Source organism: Thamnophis elegans, chromosome 4 (genome assembly GCF_009769535.1).
Source record: "Thamnophis elegans isolate rThaEle1 chromosome 4, rThaEle1.pri, whole genome shotgun sequence".
Lineage (NCBI taxonomy): Eukaryota > Metazoa > Chordata > Lepidosauria > Squamata > Colubridae > Thamnophis > Thamnophis elegans.
Genome location: NC_045544.1, coordinates 32,227,381 through 32,243,935, shown reverse-complemented (window position 1 = coordinate 32,243,935; position 16,555 = coordinate 32,227,381). Strand labels below are relative to the sequence as shown.

At 39.1% G+C, this 16,555-nt stretch overlaps 1 protein-coding gene across 2 annotated transcripts; it reads right to left on the bottom strand.

Annotated features, from left to right (window-relative positions):
* Positions 1 to 1,702: 1,702 nt before the first annotated feature.
* Positions 1,703 to 16,031, bottom strand: MFSD4B (major facilitator superfamily domain containing 4B). 2 transcript variants are annotated; one of them, XM_032216645.1, is made up of 4 exons: positions 13,990 to 16,031; positions 10,101 to 10,269; positions 7,590 to 7,706; positions 1,703 to 5,208 (listed from the first exon to the last, which is right to left on the bottom strand). In XM_032216645.1, the coding sequence occupies exons 1-4, from the start codon at positions 14,299 to 14,301 to the stop codon at positions 3,995 to 3,997; spliced, it is 1,812 nt and encodes a 603-aa protein (XP_032072536.1). In that variant the 5' UTR covers positions 14,302 to 16,031; the 3' UTR covers positions 1,703 to 3,994. The 2 variants fall into 2 exon arrangements, with proteins under 2 accessions (XP_032072536.1, XP_032072537.1); XM_032216646.1 differs by lacking the exon at positions 7,590 to 7,706.
* Between the last annotated feature and the right edge of the window lie 524 nt (positions 16,032 to 16,555).

Below are 16,555 nucleotides of genomic sequence, written 5' to 3'. Positions count from 1 at the left end.
GACATGGATTAGAGTTCTCTTTAATGAGCAGAAATTGCTCAGTGTTGCTATTCAAAAAGCCTATAATTAATATATAAAATACCAAAGAGTATTTTGATCTTCTTCTGAATTTTACTGAAGAATTTACTGAAGGAATATGGCCCTTGAAAATATGAGCTGGCAAATGCTATAGCCTACTGATCTTTGGAGGAGACAAATGGCCACAGAAATAGCCAGATGATTCAAGCAACTATACAGTGAATATAAAATCTCATGAATTGCACCATAGAATTCTGTCAATAATTGTGTTTATATGATTGGGGGGGGGGGGATATTAGTATCACATTTTTCCAACATATTTTTAAAGCAAAAAAATCATTATAAAATTTTTATAGTGTTTATCCCAAACTAATCAGTCCAAGTGTCTTATGAAATAAATAGCTTTTTAAGTGGTTTTTTAAGGTCAAGAGGATTGAGACACACTATACACCAGGAAAGCAATGTATTTCAGTTATGGGGGCATACATAGATAATATCTAGCTTGTAGGAAAGGGGATGGGAGGGTCCCCAGCTCATGATATTAGGGCTTGGGGCTTATTTATGCAATTGGTCAGGAAAGTTAGTCCCAAAAGTATCCTGGAGTGACTGTAGGATTGAATTGGATCTAGAACCAAACCACCAGTCAGTACAGCAAATGTAGCAAAGTTGTCAATACTGTTAAAGTGGACCTACCAGTAGGTAGACAAGTTTCATAATATGGACTCATTACAACTTCATGATTGTTCCAAAAGCTGCCCCGTGTAAAGTGTGCTACATCTGATGTGATGAATGCCTCAGTCACTTTTGTCAAGACCTCCCAATAAAAAAGGGCTTGAAATGACACCAGCAAAAACTGGTCATGGTCTCCACCTGATGCTATCTGTCATCTAACAATGGTGCCTTCCCCAATCAACAGCTTCATTTAAATGTTAACAGGGAAGAAAGCTGAACCCTGTGAAACAACCCCAGATGCAACCATTTATTCCCATTGCACAAGCAGGAATCAATCCATGCTTAGTTCACAAGTGTTATAGCAAAGAAGAATGCTATTAGAAATAAATTCCTAAAGAGACAAGCACTCATTGCTTTTCCTTTTGGTGAACTCCATGGTCAACACATTCAGTATCATACTTATATTGTACCATCTAAAACTTCTCCAGGCTTCAAGCAAAACATGAATATTTGTTACTATCTGTATAGTAATTAGTGTCTAAGCTTTGTCCTTGTAACTGTCTGTTCATCGTGCACCAACTATTCAATTATTACTTGCAGTCTTTCTCAGGGGCTTCCTGATATCATTGTGAAGAAGCAAAACACAATAGTAAAACGCCAAGGTGCTTTTTCAAGAGGCAACTGGACTTTCTAGGTTTTTTTTTCCTTTGAAGATGTTTCGCTTCTCATCCAAGAAGCTTCTTCAGCTGTGAATGAGATGAGAAGTGAAACATCTTCAGAGAAGAAGAAAAAACCCAGAAAGTCCAGTTGCCTCTTGAAAAAGCACCTTGCAACAACCATGACCTGGATGACTGAGAATCTGCATAGACAATAGTAAAAAACTTTATAAACGGTGGGGGGAAAAAACACATCTCTAATAATGCTTATTTCAGCATATTTGTAATTGATTCCCTACTAAGGAGGTATATTATTATTATTCAAGAAAAATAACATTTTCCAATTCCCCAGTAAATACACTCCCTATTTCAATTTTATTACAAAATTATTGTAACATTGGGAACACACAAGAAAACAAAATCATATCCAAGCAATAATTGCAATACTTAGGGGAAAATAACATACTGTAGAATAGAACAAAGTATCAAAAGGTATAAGTCAAAGCGATTCATAGTTTTTTGTACTATTAACTTCAACATGCACACATCCAAAAAGATGTAATATATACACTGTTGGGAGACATGATCTCCCCCAGTGATATTAAGAGTTACATTTAACAACAGGTAAAACAACGGCCACTCATAGCCATCAAGTTCCCTTGGTCTACTTTCCCCACAATTTGATCTGCACCCAAAGGGCCCTCAGAACAACTTCAGTCATGTTTATTGGTGTACAGAGAAAAGAAAGATCCCAAACTCTTCAAAAGTGTCTATTCCACATATAAATTAATATTCAGTAACTTCAGGCAGCCTACTACAGAAGCTGCAGTAGTTACCATAATTATCTAATAAGAATAAGAATCATTCAAATGATCCTTCTCATCACAACTCAATCTTCATTTACAGTGGTATAGAAACACTAACACTATTGCATTTTAATCACATCTGGTGTTCATTTTACACTTACAAGCATCTAATTTTGGCAGTTAAAATATCAATGAATATATTTTGATCAATAATTTTTAAAAAATGATCACAATTTCAACATTTCTCCAACACTAGCCACAATAAGGCTTTCTGAATTCAACACATTGGTACTGTAGAGATAAATAGCACTGATTTTTCTTTTCACAATGACAATTTTTAATTTTTAAGAAAGTCACTTTTTCAACTAGCCTCCCCAGCCTGATTATGTTTAAATATAATGGTTCTAAATTTCTTTAATCTTTACCCAACACAAAGATCCTGCTGATTAGGAATTATGAATGCTGCAGTCAAACACATCTAGAAGGCACAAAGGTGGGAAAGGTGGCTTCAGTGCATATCACCAACTCTTGATCGATTTAGAATTTTCAATTATAGTTATGTCCACAATATCTTAACAATTTGCTGAAAGATGGTTTTTGAAAAATACCAACAGATTTTTACTGATTTATATTTTATAATATAACATCTCTGATGGGAAGTTTCTTAGATTTTAATTTTAAAACTCAACTATCCAAGAAGTTACATGAAAATATCAAGTACCACAGTATCCTACTATTTAAACATAAGGTCACTTAATAGTGTGGCTGAGATGACAACAAACACACCATTTTATTTTAAATTATATTTCTGTACTTGAAAATGCAGGTAGAGAAAAAACAACCCAGTTTACATTTTGAAATGATCAAATTTCTGGGAAACAAATTCATCCTCTTTACCCCTTAAAAGTCTGCAATGGACTACAAGATTTATTTCAGAAATCCCAAAGCAGCCATAGGATTCCTCTTGGTATTATGACCTGAGATTATGCTGCATTGTTGCTAAACTCAATGAGCAATCTTAACTCCAGTTTATTCAATTCCCAGAGTTACTGTAGCTATTATATCAGTATAAACTTAAATCCTTTTCAGCAATTATTTCCATTATAAAAGTGCTTCTGAGCAAAATTTTAAAATATGTATTTGCTAATTTAACCATAACTGTGGCCATGTACTTATTTTTTCAAAAAGAATTCTTTTTGTTAAATAGGATAGAATATATTTAGGATTCAATCTAAACACATGGAACTGTTGAGTTAGAAATGCAGAGGTTTTCAAGGATTGATTTTCCAGATTTATCTTGTTTCCAGAGATGACCTCAATGAATTGAAGATTCTTATTCTTCAGCCTCTTGTAGCACAGTACACAGATTATAAACATCATTTTATAAGACAACACTGAGGAAAACAAGAGTCCACAACCCCTGGTCCACAACCTGGAGCCAGACTGTGGCCCATTGGTAACTGGGCTGCACAAGCAGTGGGCGAGCGTGCGCATGCACAAAGCTGCATTGGTGGAAAGTGGCGCACAAACGAAATCATCCCCTCTCTCCACCTGCCGTCCCTTCTGACCCGGAAAGTTTGGGGACTGCTAGAGTAGAAAACAAGTTCTGTTTATTCATTCTAATTAGTGTTTTCATTTTCCTGGAAAAAATATTACAAGAAGAAATTTAGGAAACATTCTACTTTGTCTTTCAGTCATTCTCATGGTTAAACAAAGAGTTCAACTCCTTTCAGAGTTACCGCTTCCCTCAGACTTTACAATAAAAAGGCCTTGCTTAGAATTCAGCAAACTTCCCACCAATATTGAAATAATATATGATCTTAAAGTTGAAATTAAGATAACTTAATCGTTCTTATTCTGTTTTGGGGATCTGACGGCAAGTACAGGAGAAGAATTAAATGACAAATTCTCTGAAGGAAGCTGGCCAGAGTTGGTGGTAGTAAATTCTTCTTGGATCTTCTTGGAGGTCTCTATGACAGAGTTCCGGGGTGTGTCATTCATCTCAATTATTTCAAAGTCTACTTCATTCCATTCTCTGATTTCATTATCCTCCTCATCGTCTTCCGGATAAGTGCTGGACAGTAACGCTTCTTGAACTTCCCTGTCTCCAGCATCCTTCACTTTAGCATCAGCAGCTGATGCCGCTAATTTACACATCACAGGGAACAGTACAGCTGTCATGACAGCTGCTCCCAATGCAGTGTACATGAGCACTGGGAGAGTGGGAAAATATCCTTGAAGGAAGCCAACCGCCGCAGGAATACACATTTCTCCTAGAGCTGCACCCATGACAAACATTGCTGCAGATTTCCCTTGAATGGTGGTGTACTGCTCTATCCAAGATATGCCACTGGGAAAGATAGTAGCCATTGAGGCACCATACACTGCGGAACCAACCCACAGAGTGACTGTGTGTACATTGAAGAGGACCAGGAAGAGTGATGACACAGTAGACCCTATGATACTTATCAGGATCATAGATCCAGGATAAGAGCAGGCTGCGAAACAGATTGCCAATCCTCTGCACGCTGCAAAGGTGCCCCAAAAGAGAGAGTTCAATCCTGCTGCTTCCTTTTCTTTCATATGGGCGTAGGTTTTTGCGTAAGTAAAAATGTAGGAGCCATAGGTTACCTCTGCTCCAACGTACCAAAAAAAAAACACAGAAAGAAGCACTATGAGAGCATAGTGATATTTCGCAATTTGGTATTTCTGCACGGAAAGTTTTGTTCTACCTCGAACAGGAATGCTCCTCAAATATAAAGTAAAGAAAAACAATGCGACGAGTAAGAGGTAAGTGCCAATCACAGCATAAGACCACACAAAATTCCAGTTTAAATGAAGCTTCGGCAACAACGTAGCTCCAGGAGGAGAATTCGTAGCTGACTGGTTACCAACACTGCTACCCAGATGGATCTGCAATTCAAGGGCAGAACCACCCAGGGCCATCTTCGCCAGGATGGGAGCTACAAAAGCTCCAAGAGCAAAACTGAAATGCAAGGCCTGTATGTGAGGACCAGCTTCTGCTTGCCATGTGTCCAAAGCCAGAACATTCCCACCTGAAAGATAAAGATTCAGGGTCAAATTTTCACATTAAAAAGTTTCATAGACTTATATGACATCTTCACCTAACACTGTGATGGCAAACCTATGGTACGCGTGCCAGAAGTGGCATGCAGAGCCATCTCTCCGAGTAGGCCAGCTGTCGCCCATTGCTCTTCTGGATTCCGGTATGCACATGCGCACTAGCCAGCTGTTCTCCATGTGAGCGGGAGTGCCAGAAACTGGAAGAGCAGCTCCCTGGCACGCAGGCACACACCGGGAACCTGAACTTCTGGTTTCCGGTGCACGCATGTGTGCTAGCCAGTTGGTCTTTACGCACACATTCACACCAGAAACCAGAAGACTGATGCGCATGCATACATCGTAAGCTCAGCTTCCCAGCTCGCGCATACTCTTCCGGTTTCCGGCGCTCCTGCACTTGCGCACTGGGGAGCTGCTTTTCCAGTTTCTGGTGCTTCCCCACATGCATGTGCATGCTACCATTTTGGCACTAGGTGCCAAAAAGGTTCACCAACATTGACCTAATGTATGCCATTCCCTTCATATTCCAACTTTCATCTTTTCAAGGTAGGTACTAACTTTTGCAATTTTGTCATTATGAAAGCAATTTTCTCCCTCACTGTCTTGTTTCTTTATCATTACAGTTCATTCCTGATTTCAACTTTGTGAAATGACCTCAAACGCAACAGAGGAGAGGGAGTCATAGTATCCTCCAGATGTTGCTAGACTCCAATTCCAACAGTCCAAATTAATGTGGACAGGAGTAAAATGAACTGGAATCGCTAGAAGCCAAAGCTGTCTATTATTATGATGTACAAGCACTAGGTAGATCCAAACTCAACTTTATCCTCAGCCATGGAAGTTCAGTGGATGAATTGGGACTAGTTATTCTTTTTTAGTCCAACTTAGTTTCCAGGACTGCTGTGGAGAAACAACTGAAGCTGCTCTAAGAAAAACAGAATGTAAATCTAACCAAAAGTAATAAAATAAGTCCCAAGAACACTGTCATTCATCTGATACTCTTATCTTTTGATTTCTTTAAATTACTTTTTCTTATGGCTGCATCTACACTTTCCTATATATTATATTTCAATGAAGCCCAACTTAGGAAGTGGCCATTTAAAAAGTCAATTCCAACTACTGCTAAGGGCCAGAATCCAAATTAAAACAACATGGCCATGTAAATACACCCAATGAACAGAAACCCAAAGCCACCATTTTTCTGGACAATTGGTTCTACTATGCTACTAACTGCTCTTACAGCTCAAGAAGTTATTTCAAACTTTCAGTTGGAATTTTCCTTGTTGTAACTTCAACGTAATATTCTATGTCCTGAATTCTGGAATATTAGAAAACAGGCTTTGATTTGCCAATTACACTACTCTTCTAGTATTTGAAAAGTATTATCATATCCTCTATCAGTCTTCTGAAGGACAAACATTCATAATTTCTTCAAAACTAATATATTTGTTTCTCTAAAACCTTAAATATGGTCTTCAGAATTGTACACAATATACAAATTAAAGGTTGTATGAATATAGATTAAAGTGGAATTATTACTTTCTATGATTTCCAAAGTATACTTCTGTTCATTTAATATCCACTTAGCATGATCAGACCAACTTAATACTTAGACTACCAGAGAACTATAGGGCTGTTTGTTATTTGGCAAGCCAATTCCATGCGGCTGTTATGAAAACTGCATGAAGGTGTCCAATAGGCTTACTCTTTTAAACAATCTTTTGGCTTTCTTTCTTCCTCTCTCACTCAGTCCTGGTCTGAGTCGTCTTTTCATGTCCCTACCATGGAACTGTAGCATTTCTCTTGATGCCCTCAGCAAGAACAATGATCTCCTGTAACCATCAGCCAGAACATTACTGAAGTATTTAAAGCACCAATAATTGAAAGTTGGATTTATCAGATAGCTGAACTGTATTTTCAGTCCACAGAATATCCTGAAACAACTGTACCACATCAACTGGGTTTGACAACATCCATGTAGACAAAATTTTACACATCACGTTCTTTTCAATGAATGCATCCCATCTACATGTGCAGATATGTGAAGAAAACTTTCTATATACAAATCAACTTAGAGCTAAAGTACATACAATTCTCAATCTCTTAATGTTTACCCACTCCACCAGAAGAGCCTGCAAACAGGAAAAGGCAAGTATAACCAAGTGGTGAAATTTAGTTTGGCCTTTGGTCAAGTAAGGAAATTTGCAGGTTCAACCGTTTTGTGCACATGATACACATTTAGCAATGTATTAGGAACAAAATAATTTATTATAAAGGAATGCAACACAGTCCCATTGAATGATCGCAACATGATGGAAGGAAAAAAATACATTATGTGTAGTAAGTTGTTTTTTACCTGTATCCAGAATTCCCATTGCAAAACCAATGACAGCCATCACGGTCGTTAACAAGATGGCTTTCTTACACCATGGAATAGCATATAGACCTAGTGTTGTACCCAGCATGGATAAGCCTATAAATATAATTTAAAAATTTCAAATAGAACATTTTAAGAATTAAAATTCCTCATATTTCATTTTAAATCCAGTAAATTCAAAGCCAGTAATTTTTTATTTGTATTTAGAATTATTATTGCTATTATTACTACATCATGTCGCATATTTAATGTAGCAGTCTTATATCAAATGTAGTCACATTTTAGGCTGCAATCATAAGCATTTATAATTTGGAATAATGGTCTCTATGGGGCTGTCTTCTGAATAGTATATTTTGGATTGTGTTATTGCTTTCCAGAAGGTTGCTCAATGGTTAAAAAGCCTTGCTTCAATAGTTTAGAAATACTGCAGCATGGAAAACAGTTTCCTTCACAATTTAAAATGGCTTATTATCCTTCCCCAAACTTTGACTCCTTTAGAATTTTGAAGAGTTTGTTTATTAATATGCTGTCCAATCCTAAAGGCATCAATTGGCTAACAACCACAAACTTCATAAAAAAAAACCTCCAACAACTACACCAATAATTCCACCCCAAATGAATTAAAAATCCTATCATAAGAGATGAAGCATATGAAGACATCTGACCACCACCACTTGCAAATTCATAACATGCTTTCCTCCTGAGCTACCAGGAAAAGTGGGGTTTTCTCTGCTCTCCAAAACCCAGGAGAGAAGGGACTGACCAGATCCAAGGCATAACAGCAGCAAATGCCTGTTTCCTAGGCATCTTTCAGATGGCATTCTTGAACCAGATGAGACCTGGCCAGAAATTACTTTATTTCATCTGACTGGGTGGGCAGATGAACATGGAGTAAGGTGGTCCCTCAGAATAACTGAGTTTGGAGCCATGAGACTTTAAAGGTGACAAGAAGCACCTTCAACTCCATCCTTAAGTCATCTGGCAACCAATGAAACCCCCAAAGCAGTGGGATCACCCAAGTATAATGAAAAATACTCATCCCTAGACCAGCCTGCCATGTTTTAGACTAGCTGTCACATCCAAATGCAGCCCCATATACAGTCTGCTACAGTAATTGAAATAGGAGGTAGCAATAGCAATAAGACTTATATACCACTTCATAGTGCTCTACAGCCCTCTCTAAGCGGTTTACAGAGTCAGCATATTGCCCCCAACAATCTGCATCCTCATTTTACCGATCTTGGAAGGATGGAAGGCTAAGTCAACCTTGAGCCAGGTGAGATTCGATCTGCCAAACTGCAGGCAGCCGGTGATCAGCAGAAGTAGCCTGCAGTACTGCACTCTAACCACTGCGCCACCGTGGCTCAGGTAAGCAAGGCTTCCTGTTTCAGGAATGGGGCACAAAATGGAGCTCTGGAAAAGCTAGTTCCAAATACAACTGAAAGCCTCTAGACTGCAAAAGGAAGTCTTCCATGGAGATTAGGAAAGTAGTCTCACATAGAAATGCCATTAAACTTACATTACAGTTCAGTGGTATTTCTATGTGATACATCTTTATATGTAATGTATTTAAAAGTCCTAAAACCCATTTGTTACTAAAGAATTATGATACTGAAACTGAAGCAAAAGGATTGAGAACACTTGAGCAAGTGAGATTAAAAAGAGCCTGAAGTAATATTCTAAATAACTAATGCAAATAAGGAAGCTATCAATAAAAAAGCACTTCCTTGACCATGTTAAAAAGGGAATGACTTTTCTAGTAGACGGGACTGCTGAACAGGAAGTATCAAAATATTTCAGTTCTCTATGCTCCTTATTTTGATATAAATTGCTTATGAATCGTAGCCTAAAGTCACTTGCCTAAGACTATAAGAATTCACTCCTGATATTTTTCCAAAGAATACAGCATATTACAAGTGATGCAAGTGTTCGGTTTTGTTGAGGCTTTCCACTGCAAAAACGGGATGCAGTAGAAATTTGACTAAATACAGCTAAAGCCCAGAGCAAAAATAGCCTGATTTATTGGTTGGTAAATAGCAGTCATAATATTAAATTCTGAGCATTACATTTTAGAATGAGCACCAACTAGGACACATGTAGAAGACAAACACCAAAAAACTAAGGGTTTGCAAGAAGAGATGTATGAGTTGATAGAATCTACTCTTCTGAAAGTTCTGCAGAGAGCTGAACTATATGATTCCAAGGTCCCTCCAATACTTTTGTTCATCCCTGTAATAGATACACATTTGGACGAAGCTAAAATAACTTCACAAAAAGATTAGAGGGAAAGAACTGATACAATTACTATCCCATTTCCGACCAGCCAAGTAGAAGGATTTTCAACGTTGTATATTTCCTGTGTCTAATTCTCATTATAGTGTAATGTAGTATATCCACATACACAATTATTACTTGCTTAGGGATAGATATGTAACACCTCTTCTACTACAAGGTCTACTATATTATTCATATTCATTTTTGTTCACTTACCCAAAAGTAACTTAGAGTTCATGCAGTCAAAAAGTATTCCACCAATTAGAGAACCACTAAAGTATCCCGCTGAACGGCCCACGAAGATATATGAAATTTGACTGACATTTTTGTTCACATTTGCAGCCAAGTCTTGAAATGTTGGTCCTAGAACAGCAATAGCCATCCCCTAGAAATAAATAAAATCAATAGGAAACAAAAATAGCTGTTCTTAATAAAGCTTTGCAAAATCGTTCAAATAATTCAATCGTTAACTTACAACCTTTAGAATCCTAAGCATGATTATTTGCAAATAAGGCTGATTGAACTTAATGGACTACATCTATCCTCACTGTTCTGTGCAGTACAATACAGAATAACACCCTTTCTCCAGTTACCAACAAGGTATTTCCAAGAAACCTATAAACAAGGCCAGGTGGCAGCAGTAGTTCCATTTGCAGCTCCTTCCAAGTTATATTGCTTAAAGTTTCTTTGTCTTTTGGTGTCTTTAGGTCAATCTTGATTCCTGGCAACTTCCTAAACAAGTCTCTGCAGTTTCCTTGGCAAGGTTTTTCAGGAGTGGTTTGCCGCTGTGTGCATATGTATCAGTTTGTTCACACACTCAAATTCTGCACGCCAGTTGAAATATCCATGATTTCCCAGAATAGAGAAATTTCTACAGAATCCTGGACAGGTTTATTTGCCTTCATTGGAGGGAAATTTCTTTCTCAGAAATTCTAAGATATTTATTTAAAGTAGGATGTAGGTCTTAGAAATAGAAATAGACCAAATAAAAGAGGAGGTGGAGTTGCACTATATATAAGAAATAACTATATCTCTACAGAAATAGAGCACAACAATGATGAGAACTATTTTGAATGCATTTGGATCAATATTAAAGGTTGATAAACCTTTATCAACCTTTTTACTAATGCAAATAAGTAAGGGGGGGGGGGGAACGACATTGCCATAGGTTTATACTACAGGCCACCTAACCAAGCAGAGGAAGTAGATGAACTTTTTGCTAGTCAGCTAACTAAAGTATGTAGGAAGCACACCACAATAGTAATGGAGAATTTTAACTACCCTGACATCAACTGGAAAACAAACTCTGCACCAAGTGGAAGATCCAACCAGTTCCTAACAAACTTAGCAGACAACTTTGTTTCCCAAAAGGTAGAGAAGGGAACAAGGGGATCGGCCATACTAGACTTAATTCTCATTAACAGAGAAGAAATGATAGAAGGTGTTGAAGCCATAGGAACCCTGGGGGCAAGTGACCATGCAATATTGGAATTCAACATTATGCAAACACAAGTAGTAGAACAATGTCAAACTAGAGTATTGGATTTTAAGAGAGCTAATTTTGATAAAGTTAGAGAGAGCTTGGGGAGAATTCCATGGATGAGAATCCTCAAGGGGAAAACAACTCAAGAAGCTTGGGAAATTTTGAAAAATGAGATTACAAAAGCTCAGTCTAGCACAATACCAATGAAGAAGAAAAATAACAGCTCCCAAAAGAAACCAGCATGGCTGCATAAAGAACTCTCGGACAAATTGAAAGACAAAAAAAGTTAAGTATAAAAAGTGGAAAGAGGGGTACATAATTAAGGCAGAATATCAGCAAATAGCCTGAGCCTGTAAAGATGAAGTAAGGAAAGCTAAGGCTCACAATGAAGAAAGGCTTGCCACAAAAGTAAAAAATAACAAAAAGAAGCTTCTTCCAACATGTTAAAAATAAGAAAAAGGTTAAGGAAACAATTGGTCCATTACTAGGAGAAAGTGGCAAGAAGATGACAAGCAACAGGGAGAAAGCATAACTAACTCATTTTTTGCATCTGTTTTTACACAAAGGGATAAAACAGTCCAACCTATCAAAAACAGCACCACAAAAATCAGATTAGGGACACAAGTTGAAATAGGGAAGAAAATGGTAAGTGAGCACCTGTCTACCCTAGATGAGTTCAAATCACCAGGACTGGATGGATTACACCCCAGGGTTCTGAAGGAACTGGCAGACGAGATCTCAGAACCACTGAACTATATCTTTCAGAGATCCTGGAGCACCAGGGAACTGCCAGAGGACTGGAAAAGAGCTGATATAGTTCCCATCTTCAAAAAAAAAAAGGGGAGGGGGGAGATCCAGGAAACTACTGACCTATCAGCCTGACCTCAATACCAGGGAAGATTCTGGAAAAGATAATCAAGCAACGAATTAGCGAACACCTAGAAATAAACAAAGTAATAGCCAAAAGCTAACATGGGTTTGTCAAAAACAGATCATGCCAGACTAATCTTATTGCATTCTTTGACAAAGTGACAAAATTAGTGGACCAGAGGAATGCCATTAATATAGTTTACTTGGACTTCAGTAAGGCATTTGATAAGGTAGACCATAACCTATTACTAGATAAAGTAGAAGAATATGGGTTAGAGAGCATCACCACCAGATGGATTCGTAACTGGCTGACCAACCGCACTCAACGTGTAGTCCTCAATAGAACTGCATCTACATGGAAGGAAGTATGCAGTGGACTACCCCAAGGCTCTGTTTTAGGCCCAGTACTCTTCAACATCTTCATCAATGATTTGGATGAGAAAATAAACGGGGAACTCATAAAATTTGCAGATGACACCAAGCTGGCAGGAATAGCCAACACTCCAGAAGATAGGCTTAAGATACAGAAGGATCTTGACAAACTTGAACATTGGGCACTATCTAATAAAATGAATTTCAATGGTGAAAAGAGTAAAGTTCTACATTTAGGCAAGAAAAACGAAATGCACAGGTGCAGTATAGGTAGTAACTGTGAGAGGGATCTTGGAGTCCTAGTGGACAACCATTTAAATGTGAGCCAGCAATGTGCAGCAGCTGCCAAAAAAGCCAACACAGTTCTAGGCTGCATAAACAGAGGGATAGAATCAAGATCACATGAAGCGTTAATGCCACTTTATAATGCCTTGGTAATGCCACACTTGGAATACAGCATTCAGTTTTGGTCGCCACGATGTAAAGAAGATATGGAGACTCTAGAAAGAGTGCAGAGAAGAGCAACAAAGATGACTAGGGTACTGGAGACTAAAACATATGAGGAACGGTTGCAGGAACTGGGTATGTCTAGTTTAATGAAAAGAAGGACTAGGGGAGACATGATAGCAGTTTTCCAATATCTCAGGGGTTGCCACAAAGAAGAGGAAGTCAAACTATTCTCCAAGGCACCTGAGGGTAGAACAAGAAGCAATGGGTGGAAACTAATCAAGGAGAGAAACAACTTAGAATTGAGGAGAAATTCCTGATAGTTAGAACAATTAATCAGTGGAACAGTATAGGGTTTCCTGCCTAGGCAGGGGGTTGGACTAGAAGACGTCCAAGGTCCCTTCCAACTCTGCTATTGTATTGTATTATTGTTTCTTCCAGTTTCATTTTTGCAACAGCCATATAGGTTGGTATGAGAGACAGTATCTGGCTCAAAAGCACTTTATGAACACTGTGGTCATCTTGATGCTGGGTAACCTTGACTTCAAACCAGCATCCACGAATTTGAATTCAATAAAAGACAAAAGTCTGACTAAAATTAAAAACCTGAAACTTAGCTTAGGTTGATGAAGAGCTTAGCTTCTAATAGCAGATCTTTTTGGAGAGGTACTGGTAAATGACCATAATAAAGTTTGATTAGTTATGGTAAATTTATTTTGGATAGGGTTGGAATAATTCCTTATGGAGGTCTTGATCCATATAGACAACTAGAACCAGAGATCTGGAGTACCTTTCCCCAGTCCTGGGTATTTGACACTTTGCCTATTTTCATACTGACATACCTGTTTTCAAAAGACATCCTTGTGTGAGTCTCCTACCAGATACAATTTGATAGATGATGATTTGGCAAATAAGAGAAACAAGTCTCCTTACCAGGCCCAGGAAAGCGGCGCAAAGAGCAGCCGAAATGCACCACTTCAGTGCCCGCCGGGAAGCCGCCACCGCCGCCGCCGCCGCCAGCTTTCCAGCGCCAAGGCCGCCACCTGCCCGGCTTCTTCGCCCGCTGCCATCGGCCACCTTTACGACCGGCTGAAGGGCGAGCGGCGCCGAGCTTCCAGGCGGCGACTCCCCGGCGGCCGCATCCTCCCCAACGGCGTCCCTGAGGGCTCCCGCTTCTTCTCGCGCTCCCTCCTCTTCTTCCAACCGGGCAAAGCGGACCTGCTTCTTCGCGCCCTCCGCCGCCATATGTCTCCTACACCCGAGGGCCGCCGCTGCAGAGCCGGACAGGCGACATGTGACCGATTAATCCCGGAACCGGCGGCATTTTGGCAGGCGAAAGGAGCTCCTTAAGACTGCAATTCCCAGAAAGCACCGCAAACGGCGCGGAGGCTGTGGCTGCAAAACGCCTCGCTTTCCACCCCGAGGTTCAGAAAATATGTTTTTTCAAAATCCCAAACGAAATGACAAGGGAATGAGTAGTGAATGGACTCGATGACCTCCAAGGTCCCTTCCAACTCTGTTATTCTGAGTAAGACTCAGGTCTTACTTGTAAGGGAAAAAAGCAAACCCCAACTGGTAAATCGTTGGATTAGTTGTTTGCAGGAAAGCCCGCTGCTGTCGACGGTCTGGTTGATAATTGATGACACGCATCTTAAGATTGTCAAGAGTCGCCGTTGCAAGCAACTCTCATTTCCCGGGGTACGGGATTAAAAGGAAACGGCTGAAAAACAAAAGGGAAAATATGTTACAGCGCGAGTCAAGACTTGCCACATGTACGTGACAGCAGGAGAAACGTCCGAAGCGGGACTCGGATCCTGCGGCCGCTGATATCCAGAGCGGTCCATGGGACGAAGGTCAGCCAGACTTCGGAGCCCTGGAGAATGGAGGCTAGCCGCCTCGTGTTAGTAAAGAGTACAGGCAATGCAGCCGCGGCTTCAAATAAGGAAATGCTCCGAAAACGAAGTTTATTTTACTCCTGGCAGGTGCAGCTGTATTGCAGCCATTATCTACCTTGCCTTGGACACCTGTAACAAACTTAGTTCCCCTTCAATCTAATAAGTGGCCGAGGGAAGCAGAGGTGCACCGGTCGCGCCTTCTGATCCATAATTTGTGAATTTTCTTTGAACTGACCACCGCATAGAAAAATAGGGTTATTTGAAAGCAAAATAGAATTTGGCCCTTGAATTAAAATATCATTTCCAAAAAAGGGTTTGCCCTCCAGGGACATTGATAATTGATGAGTGTGATGTCCATGTGGTTAACAGCGGGGGACACATAACTTTGCAACTTTACCTACCTGTGGAAAATGAAGCCTTTTATGTGTATTGAGTTGGGCTGTAAGGTTGCAGTTAGTAAGTTCTAAATTATAACACGTGAATATTTTTCAAAAGCAGAGTGGTCTATAGGGGCTGATGGAAATCCCTACACCAGTCTGTTGGTTGGTTAGCTGGCTCTTTTCATATCTTTTTATTTTCTAGTGCAATCAGTTGCAGCTGCCCTTGGAATAGAGAGTGAAAAGAAGCTGTGCTCCGACTAAACTATTCCATTCCTCCTTTACAGAAAGTTAGTCTGGAATCAGGAATCAGTCTTTATTATACACAGCAAATCAGAAAAAAACAAGAAAAAAAGTTGAAACAAAAACAGGTGAAAAAAGTAATTTTGATTGTGGACAGTTGCTCCATCAATCTAGGGTCTCCCACAACATGCACATACAACAGACACAACAATCTAGATCAGACTCTTTAAAATAAGGCAACACTCCCAAACCAAGTTTATACTGCATCTAAATTTAATAATCCTAACTAATGATTCCATTTTCCTGCCCTGCTATCCTGCTTCATCATGACAGGGAGAGTTTTCTATCAGGAACAAGTGAAGTATTCTGGGAGTGTACCTTAATATATATTTACTACTCCTGGAAACACCAAACCTGAAGTAGTCTGAAGCCGCCTGAAGATGACGAATGAGACTTCGTCAAAACGTCGCCAAGACATCTCCAATTCTACGCGGGAGAAAACCCAAACAACTAGAGACCTACATACTAACACCCGCAAAAACCTCAGAAAACATATATATATATATATATATATATATATATATATATATATATATATATATATATATATATATATACATATACATATACATATACATATACATATACATATACATATACATATACATATACATATACATACATACATACACACACACACACACACATACACACACACATACATACATACATACACACACAGTACTCAGCAATGTCACAGAGGTATGAAGATCATCCCAGCTGCTCAGCTAAAGCAAGCAAGTAATATATTGGGCAGCAATTATGGTGGGTTTTATGGTTATTTTAAATCTAAAATTGACAAAATATTAAAGCCAATTTGGTTGAGTGGTTAAGGCACCAGATTAGAAAGACCATGCATTCAACTTACCCATGAAAGCCAGCTGGGTGACTAATATAGGCCAATCAATCTGTCTCAGCCCAAGA

What these genes read in the sequence shown, in the direction of transcription:
- MFSD4B (XM_032216645.1), bottom strand. Translation starts at nt 14,301, where the DNA reads ATGGCGGCGGAGGGCGCGAAGAAGCAGGTCCGCTTTGCCCGGTTGGAA. An exon ending in GCGCCGCTTTCCTGGGCCTG is followed by an intron (nt 10,270 to 13,989) that starts GTAAGGAGACTT and finishes ATTTATTTCTAG; the next exon opens with GGGATGGCTATTGCTGTTCT. An exon ending in GAACTCTAAGTTACTTTTGG is followed by an intron (nt 7,707 to 10,100) that starts GTAAGTGAACAA and finishes TTATATTTATAG; the next exon opens with GCTTATCCATGCTGGGTACA.